At 40.9% G+C, this 10,332-nt stretch overlaps 1 protein-coding gene across 1 annotated transcript in view; it reads right to left on the bottom strand.

The window, feature by feature from the left end:
* Positions 1 to 674: 674 nt before the first annotated feature.
* The window catches only part of ubp1 (upstream binding protein 1), a gene marked incomplete in the record, with an annotated part of 14,608 nt that continues 4,950 nt past the window's right edge, over positions 675 to 10,332 (bottom strand). Inside the window, 14 exon segments of the mRNA XM_062435701.1 lie at positions 675 to 3,098; positions 3,187 to 3,238; positions 4,724 to 4,866; positions 4,978 to 5,096; positions 5,192 to 5,282; positions 5,380 to 5,473; positions 6,169 to 6,306; positions 6,860 to 6,914; positions 7,131 to 7,237; positions 7,549 to 7,656; positions 9,406 to 9,516; positions 9,650 to 9,802; positions 9,935 to 10,041; positions 10,128 to 10,233. Of these exon segments, the coding sequence (XP_062291685.1) occupies positions 3,061 to 3,098; positions 3,187 to 3,238; positions 4,724 to 4,866; positions 4,978 to 5,096; positions 5,192 to 5,282; positions 5,380 to 5,473; positions 6,169 to 6,306; positions 6,860 to 6,914; positions 7,131 to 7,237; positions 7,549 to 7,656; positions 9,406 to 9,516; positions 9,650 to 9,802; positions 9,935 to 10,041; positions 10,128 to 10,233 (1,422 nt within the window).

Raw genomic sequence — 10,332 nt, 5'->3', positions numbered from 1 at the left:
CAGACATGAATGCTGCTGCAATCACCTGAGATTCAAGGTGGGCACCCAAGATCAGTGTCACCAATTGAGTATCTGACCAAGTGTGAAATATGGTCTTTATCTCCCCTTTCTGTTCTTGAGTTATGGTGTTGAATAAAGTGCTTTTGGAGAATATTATAATGTCACAGTAAGATTAACCTTTGACCTTTTGGACATAAAATGTCATTATTTCACAATTTTATCCAATTACACTATTGTGCTAAACTTTGTCATTATTAATGACTGAATTCTTGAGTTATGGCCAAAAATGTGACAGTGACCTTAACCTTTGACTACCAAATTCAAATCTATTTATCCTATAGTTCATCTTAACTTCTACATCAGTTCATCCCTAGCATGGAGGCATAATAAGTTGAGATGAAAAAGAAATATTTTCAGTACATGGCTCTGGTTTGCTTCAAGTTGTACCCAAATACTCAGTAATATTCTTATAGAGACCTGCCGTACTGCTCATAATTAGATAAACTAAGAGATTACAAAATACATACAGCCAAAATATGTATAATCATGACATTATGAAATATAGTACATTTTATTAATCAATCATGTTACCATTAAGTAGTGTTTGTTTCATGTGAACAGTTTTACTAACGTGTTTCTTGCAAATGATGAAATGATGCAGCAGGACACCGGAGAAAGTTATGAAATCATTTATTCCCCGCACATGTGGTTGTGTACATCTCCAGCATGTGCACATGAGAAGCATCATCATTGACATTAGGCTGTACATGAACAGTGGTCACCTCTCCTGCTCGCTCACTCCCTCATGCACACGCACGCTTACACACACTGTCACACAGCAAGACAGATGATTGGTCAGGCCCTCGGGAGACCAGAACTGCTTGGCATCACATCCGCTCTATTCTCACTAGTTTTTGAGTCCAACAGATCAGTGCTGCGGGACTCATGTCCTTGTAAACACCACAAGAGCTACAGTCCCGGCTCTGGTGTGTGGTGAGACAAACAAACAGATGCTTTTTAGTCTCGACATTCTTTTTTAAAAATGTTTTTATTTGTTCTCCTTGTCATAGGCGGATAAGAAGAGGGTGTGGCTGTAGGACTACTGACTACACATCAAGCTTGAGTTTTGTGATTTTTCAGTGCAGGCTTGGTCTCTAACATCTGGAAAAAGAAGGAGGGGTTACACTCATCAAGACCCAAATTATCCCTCTCTTCCCCATCTTCCACATGTTCTTTACTAAATGGCAAGCTAAACACAGTTTCATCATACCAACAGGAAAAAGTTCATGACGAGTACTGACATAATCAAGTCTGTGCAAGAACGAAAAATGATACACATGCACACACGCACATACACACACACTTTCTGAAACTTGGAGGGCGTGCAGTGCACACAAACATACGTACTGTGTGCACTTCAACATTTCCAGACACTGTGTACCAAAAAATTAAGGTGTGAGGGGTGGGGGTGGGGTCAACTAAACTAACAGCGACTCCCAGGACCTGTGTGAGGTTTCCTGTCATTTTTCAAAGGTGAGGGCACTCAAAACACTTGATCTGTACTTCCTGTGTTCAGCTAAAACACAAGATTCTGGAGATGGACGTGGAGCTGCCATGATTTTCTAGTCTACAGGATAAGACAATTGAAACCAGGCTGTCATGCTGGTCACGTCGTTTCTCATAAAGCAGATTCTGGCATAGGAGGGTTCAGGACTTTGTACATGCGGCGCACAAGCAACTCCACTAGATGAGGGTTTAATTTACCATCTGATCAATTCTCAGAATGCTTCGAATGACCAAGATGTACAGAGCCAACAAGGCTTTTCCCCCCTAAAAATGCCTATCAATCGGAAACCATTTGGTCCACATTATAGTAGGTTTTTGGATAGGCGTTACTGCTCTGCGTGTCGGTCTTCTAACACAGGCTTGCTCGCTGTGTTTCTGCACATACGTGGCAAAAATCCCACACTCCTTTAAACCAGTGTTTCAAAGGAAGCACAGAAAGCAGAGGAGTCAAAGACGAGGCGTGTGCGTGCTCCTTGTGTTTGTCTGAATGTGATTAAAACAGCTTAAAAAAAAAAAAAAGCCAATATGGCACCAAAAACAAGTAATTTCATTGAGAGCAATAGAAAACGCTCACCCATAAATAGAAGCATCAACTAAAAAAAATAAAAGCGCAGGCCAAACAGGACGTACTTTAAGATAGAGTGTGTGTGACATCGTGTCGACGTAGAGGGACAGACAGATATGGCTGGAAGTCTAAAATCGTATCGGATGATTCTACGGGACACGACTTAATGAAATCAGTCCATCTGATAAATTCCAATAAAAGAAAAAAAGATTTGAATGGCGGAGACAGCATCAATAAATGACGCCACCTCCACAAATTTAGCCTGGATATTTTCAGGGGGTTACCAAGCTGAGCGGATCAATAAATGGTTTATTAAGACAACCCCCTTGAGAATGTTAAACAAGCAGAGTAAGTTGGGTTTCTCATTTTAAGCAGGTTAGTATGTTGAGATCGCATGCTGTTCAGCAGTAAAGGTTATCAAATACTGGCCTAGTGCTGGTTGTGTGCGTTGTGTAAGGAGGGGCAACGAGTAATAAGGTAAACTCTGCTTTCTCTCCTTCTCCTGCAAGCCAGAACATCTCTTCCCCTCTCTCCCGTAGCCTCCCCCTCCCTTCTCCACACAGAACCATATAAAAGACAAAAAAACCCAAAACAATAAAAATAATAAAATCAAAATACATAGAACATTTGTATCTTTCCCCCTAAACCCCTGCACCTCCCAGTCTCTCCTCTTTTAACTAGTCTCCTCCGTTAATAGTGTTTTCAATATGAAACAGTGGACACACCCATGTCAGATTCTAACATTTACATGGCTTAGCGCAGTCTCTCTGCTTTCCATTCGGCAATCATTTAGAGAGAGAGGGGGAGGGAGGAGGGAGAGAGGGAGGGAGGAAGTAGAAGAGTAGAGGCAGGCAGGGAGGGAGGGGCAAAGGGAGGCTTCTGCTCCAAAACAGAGGGTGGAGTATTAGTGACGCCATCTGTCCTCCTCACTACTTCAGGATTAGATGGAGTCCCTCGCCCAGTTCATCTGGAAGTAAAGAAAAGTCCATTAAACCCTCGTCAAATAAAGATCTACTAATAACTTGTACCAAAGTACAGCGACAGTTTGAACTCACCTTCGACAGTGCTGATCAAAAAACAGCTCTCGTCAGGCAAGTTGTAAACCATCTGGAGAAGACAAGAAACAAAGTGCAATTATGCAGTTTATCAAATATTCCTGTTTCAGGGGCGACTTTGTAAAAAAAAAAAGAAAAAAAAAAAGAAGCTGGTCATTCTGTCGCAGGGACACCACAGTATAGTATGTGTGTCAGACTGTAAATTACATGCAAATAAATGAAGCTGAAGACAGTGGAGCAGTTGTTCCTGGTCAGATAGCACACAAACTAGTCACACGCTGCTTGTTTCTTCCTCTACAGAGCGATTGAGTCTCCAGTCATCTACTCTTTACTCTCCACTCAGCCTTAATTTCTACATTTCAAGTAGACTGGAGAGTTGGACATCCAGTGAAGGACTGTCTTGCTGTTTTGTTAACATGTCAGCAGTTGCCACATTTTGCTCTTACTGTCTTTTAATTATGATTTTAAACAAAAGCTAGCAGCTTATTAAACCTTCTTTTTTACAGGTCCAGCAGACATGGCGCAACATGAGCATTTATTTAGTGTCTAATATTAGCTCTCCTTTTAGCTTTATTATATTTTATACACTGTGTCCTTGTTTGTATACTGTGTGTCTGTGTTGCATGTTTGAATTAGCACTTAACCCTGTAGAGAGAAACATCTTTTTCTTTAGCTGCTTAATAACAAACTATGTTCATCTGTTTGTTTCTAGCTTTGTCTGCTGTTTGGTGCTGGGCAGGTAGGGTACAGCAGGTAAATTAGCTGCCTGCTTCTACAGATAAGTAGTGACAGTGGTGAGGTTATATCAAAACACTAAAACTGCGAGCCGTTAAACAGTAACAGCAGTAAACGGTGAGCTGGGTATTGCTTCAGAGCTCCATAGCTGTGAGGAACTATAAAACGAATTTATTGGAGCGGCTTTAATTTCATTTTACTTGTATTCTTCAGCTGTTAAAGAAAATCATATCAGTCCAGCTCAGAAGTTTACTGTAAGGTGTGAGTTTAACGAAGCATGTTGGCACACTGAGGTGGTGAGCTGACCTGGAGCAATGACAGGGAAACACTTTTATACAGTCAAAACAAAAGCAGTGATGAGACTGTATGGAAATAGTGGGCACTGTAAGGAAGTGATCAAACAGGATTCAAATATAGCTGGAACAATAGGCCAGAAAAATATGTGTGTGCGTGTGTGTGCGGGGGGCATTTGCATTCAGGCCTTAGGGTGTGACATACAGCTGGCATATGACAAGATCAAGGGGCCAAACCAGCAGGGGGCAGGACAGGACTTATCAATACAATATCCCCAAAACTGAGTGAGTACAGCAATCACTACTATCCATAATGATGGTTTTTCCTGCTTATGATGGAGAGTGGTGAATCCCATACTTCACTCTTTTTAATGCTACCCTCCCACTTCACAGAGAGAGCCCTCCACTGGTGTGAGTGAGATACCTGAAACACTGAAGTACTAATGGAGAGGATCCGTTTGGCAAAGAGCCATGTACGTATGTACGTGTGTGTGTGTGTGTTTTGTTACCTGGTCACTAAGCAGGATGTGTATGCCTGTAGGACCCTGTCTGTACACCTGGTTGATATTTCCCAGTGGAAGGCTGCACACACACGCCATTTTGCGGATCAGTTCTGCTGCTGTCAGTTCCTCTAGATACAGAGCGTGATACACTGCGCACAAACACAGAGCAGAGATAGAGAGAGGTTTTAAAACTACATCTGTCAATTAACCCATAGATGATTATCACACCGTTATCAGTCAGACACACCGAGTTCCTTTACCATGTAAACTAGAGGAGATGCTGTGCTCTCCATTTTCATTGCTGCTGTGTCTCTCCAGCAGGGGGCTCTCCCGAGGCGACTCCTGACAGACGTACACCGTCAACCTTGGACGCACCGATCTACGCACACAGAAAACAGTTCAAGCAGCTGGAGAAACGCTGACAGCTTAAAAAATGCTCATGTGGGAACACACAACCACACACATGCAACACACCTGGATTTAAGTGCATTGAAAAGTCTGATCCCGTCTGCTGGCCCACAAATCTGGACCAGGTCGTCCCGGGTTAACTTCAACAAATCAGAACCTACGCAAAGAAAATGGAAGAGCAGTCACTTGTGCTGCAGATGTAACAACATTACATTTATGATTCTGTGTGTGTGTGTGTGTGTGTGTGTGTGTACCTGAGAAGTGAGAGAAGAGCCGTGTGTAGGAGTTGAAGCGGTTTTTCAGAAGCCACTTTTGGGCGTCCTGTATGGAGGCAGTGGGGCTCAACTGCTGCAGAAGACACACAGGATGACAACACACTTAAACCGATGCATCCCAGTTTTACCTTCATGCACGTTCACTGGAATCATCCATATATTAATGTCTGATGTAACTCGTGCTGCAAGTTATTCTTTTCTAGATCAATTAAACCATCTCATTGTGTAATTAATCATGTTTTGTGTGTAATACTTAATGACAAGCTGTTAAAAAGAGAAACTGAAGTGATTCTTAAAAATGCTGACTTTGTCGACTGCTAATAAACCTCCAAAGTTCAGTAATTTCAAACATTAATGGATCATTTTCTGTCTACTACCTTGTTTTGCAAAGATTGTCTTTGCTCTCTGAAAATCTGAGTAAAAAGCTGTGTGTCTTGTCTTTTCACGTGAACAATATTTGCATATTAATAAATGGATTTTTAATGAGGGAAAAGGAGAAGATGTGTGCTCTTAAGGGTTTTAATGAGGTAATTTAATTTTTGAATATTATTATTCCAAGCATATTTTAACACTGACTGGAAGGGATCTTTATATAACAAACGTCTCTAGTAATGCTAGGTGACTTACAACATGTTAAAAGTAATCTGAATTGGGACAGTAAGTATAGTCAATATACAGGGTGTTCATAAAGTGTCTTTACAATTTAACACATTTATTACAAAAGCAAATGAATAGACAAATTTGTGGAAATGTAATCATTTAAAACACCTCTATATGGGCACCATTAGTTGCACGAAGCACATCAAGACGGTACTCGATTTCTTGCCATGTTCGCTGTAGCATAGCCTCATCAATGGTGGCAATGGCATCAGTGATCTTTTGCTTCAGGTCGTTGATGTCCTGTATCTTTGTTCGATACACGATACACAAATGCAATGTGATTAAAAACTTTGATAACCACTGAGTACATAGAACAAATCTGATTAACATATCTCATCAATTGCTTTTGTAATGAATTTTTGAAATTGTAAAGAGACTTCGTGGACACCCTGTATGACACAGAAGCAGTGCAAATGACTCAAGCAGGGTAAAAGCCATTTTCCTACTATGACAAGTCTACATGTCTGCTGTGAAAAAGCACAGGTGTTACTAATAACATTAACGAGTCACAGTGTGACAGTGAGTCAGGATGCACAACAGCAGCACCCTGAAGCAGCTTAAATGAAATTCAGCCATCATTCATTTAATTGTATGCACCTGTGCTTTTCCTACTGTGATACAGTGTGACCAGTGTTCAAGATTGAGTGGAACTATTTGCAGGAATAGAATATCATATTCCTAAATATGTTTTAATTGGTGTATTATCACCTGAAGCTATGAATTGTTGTCTTTGTGTTACCTTAGAATGAGCCCTATATAACTACATACTGGTCCTTAAGTTTGTAGTTTTCAGACTAACCTCTGTGTTGCCATGGCTGCCAGGGTCTGCCTGGTGATTGGGAGAAGAAGAGTCACTGAAAAAAAAAAAAGAAGAAAGAACAATTAAGAGAGGTGAGACCAACCGACACCTAATTTACAGGCCACACACACACACACACACACACACACACACACACACACACACACACACACACACACACACACACACACACACACACACACACACACACACACACACACACACACACACACACACACACACACACACACACACACACACACACACACACCTGTCCGGTACTGATGAGGTCGTGTAGGTGGACAGTGGGGTGGAGGTGAAGGAGGGAGTAGCTGCCTGGTTGGTACTGACGTAGGCGGTGTCTGGCCAGGGTGAGCACTGAAAAGAAACACACACATCTAAATACTCAATAATTCTATCACAGCCCTAAAAAAGAAGACAAAGTTATTTAAGGCGAAGTCCAACTACCCAGAAACAGAAGCTAAAGGGTTGAGGGAAAAGTGTGGACTGGGAATTTAGCTTTTTTGTGCCACTCAATCCCACCTTACATCAAAGAGACATGATATGCAAAAATGGCATTATGACATCCTGTTCTCAGCCGCTGAGGGGCTTCAGACTGGTGTCTAAAAGGGGGGCAGATTGTGGATGGAGTGATGGCAAGGAGGAGGAGAGGAGGGCAGGGTGCTTACACTGCCTCTCTTGGCCAAGGAGTCGCCACAGTCAGCGGGAAGTGTCCGCTTGCTGGACTTTTTCAGCTCGTGGTCACCCGCATCCTCTATGATGGGCTCAAGCCTCGTCTACATACAGACACACAGTAGAAGTTACCCAGCCAGTGACTAACATACAAACACAACCAACAACCCCGAGAACACACTCCATCACCTGTAAAATGACCTGATGGAGAGTCTAACTGTGAGATGTAGAGGTGCACAATCAGTCAATTAATTGAAAGTTAACAGGCAACTTTTTTGATACATAAAAATCGTTCATTAAGCAAAATGTGAAATGTTCAGTGGTTCAAGGCTCTTCAATGTGATAATTTGTTGATTTTCTTGGTCTTACATTATTGTAAATGTAATATATTGAGGGATTGGGCTGTTAATGGGACAAATGATAACACCTTTTCACCATTTCTTCTTATTCATCTGATTTTTTCTTGGCCGAATGATTAATTGATTCATTGTTTAAAAAAATAGATGCAATAGTTGCAGCCCTAATGAAATGTAAATTATATTTTTGGGGGAACACTGTGACAAAACATTTAAAACACATTCAATTCTAAAGACTAAAACAAATTTAAGGACCAGTGTTTTTGCACATTTTGGCTCATTTATTAGAAATATCTACCTCACATAAAACTATTTCTGCTTACATCATAGAAATTAACTGAATTTTATTAAACACAATATTTGCATTCAGGGAAAAAAGTGCAGATAATGTCATATATTTCAATTTGAAAGAGTGTGGCTATCATTAAGGTTTTCATCGACACACTTAAGTGATAATGAGATCATCGGGATCTAGGTGGCAGACCATCTCTGCTAAACAATTTACAAGGAGAAACCCTGTTTGTTGTGTTTGATTATAACCGCCATCTGTTTTCCACAACATAACAGACCTTTTTCAGTCACTACAGCGTTAAAATATATATGAAGAGACTTCAAACTTGCTTGAGACAGCTATTCCTCACAGTGAGCAATCAGACTACTTGATGTTTTCATCAAAGTTGTGTTTTCAAAATATGGTTATTTTGAAATTACTGCAGCGCACTAGACAGTTTTAAAACCTGCAATATTTTATTGATGTGCCTGTTAGAGGCTCTGCCATCAAACATCTGTGACTCATTATCTGAACACCATTTAATTCATGAGCTGTACGTTGTGAGTGAAAAAAATTAAAACAAACCCAAAACGCAAACATTAAGCAAGCACAGCTCCTTGCATTAAAGTTATTCCTGCTGAGTAACTTTGTTTTAAGGCTTGAATGTCAAAATCAATTGGGGGAAAAAAGGTCGGAAAATTAATCAGGAATTATTTTAAAATTCATCAATAGTTTAAGTTCATAAGCAAAGCAAAAATTATTCAGTTCAAGCTTGTAAAATGTGAGGACTACTTATTTTTTTTATATAAATCTTTTATATTGTTGGAAATTAAATATTACTGGCTTTAAAATGTTAAAGGTGTTATCTGGACTCTGAAGGGTATTTTCCTAACATTTTATAAGTTAAAAACTGTTAAAAATCCATAATGATAATTATTAGTTTCAGTCCTATCGATAACTGTCACACACTCTTTAGCATTGATATATGCTAAGAAAACACTTGGCGGTATTGATTTTAGGCTATATAATTAAAAGTGACTTGAAAATGGGGTGGTGCTACATCCTACGTTATCTTCACTCATGTAGTAGAGAGACATTTAAACATGATAGCCACCTGACTGAAAATTGAGCCTGAATACTTGGTTAGTGCTGAAGCATGTAGCTCAGAAGAGTGTAAAACTAGTGTGAAATGTGCTGACAAGGCCTGACAGCAGCTGCATACTGACCTCTGACAGGATAGTGGTATCATAAGAAGGCTGGTACTTTTCCTTCTCTTGAGCTGTGCGCTTCTCCATCTTCTCCCTGTCTGTCTTCTGTTTACGATCTGCCCCCTTTGGCTAATCAGCAGAGAGAGGAAGCAGACAGGGACAGATTTAATTTCTGTGAGTGTTGACACATGAGGTGGCAAACAATATCAACATAATTTCATTCAGTGGAAAAACTTCCACACATGAGAGGACGAGTGTTTACCTTGAAGACTTTGATTTGGCAGGAGGCTGAGTGAAGGTGCTCTGTGTACTCTCCACTGTCTCCCTGGGCAAACGTGTCTATCTGGATCCTGAAGGGGACGCCCTTCTCTCCGCCGTGTTTCCTGGGAGTGAACTCTGTGCTGATGCAGTGCACCTGCAGATGGTGGGGAGACAGGAGGACAAATGTTATCAAAATATGTGTTTGATGTGGAAATTCAGTGACGAGAGTTGATACAGAATGTGTGTATGTGGTTTGTGTTAGTTAGGATGTGTGTGTTGGTGTTACCTGCACAAAAACAGAAGCTCTTTTGTTCAAGTCCCAGAGGAACTCTGCAGCATTAAGCTGGGAGGGGTGAGTCTTCGGCTCCACTATACCCACTGACATGGGGATATCTGTCTCACACAAACACAAACACACACATATTTGAACACCAAGTCATACACATGAGACGTAAACATTTCTTGCCAAGCATCATTACCGATGTCAAGGAGACGGTCGCCAGGACGATTCCACTTCCAGCCCTCCAGCTGCTGGTGCTCTGTGTACTGCAGCCGGCGGTCATGGAAAACCACTCGTACTATGCTCTGCACACAAACACACATCCCTGTAGGTATAAACTCTACTTCACTTGACAGAAGTAAAATCTTTCCTGAACGGAGCAGATTCTCTCACCTTCACCATCT

This window comes from Scomber scombrus, chromosome 16, assembly GCF_963691925.1.
Source record: "Scomber scombrus chromosome 16, fScoSco1.1, whole genome shotgun sequence".
NCBI lineage: Eukaryota > Metazoa > Chordata > Actinopteri > Scombriformes > Scombridae > Scomber > Scomber scombrus.
Note: the sequence above shows the minus strand (reverse complement) of the source record. Positions and strands in the feature narration are given on the sequence as shown.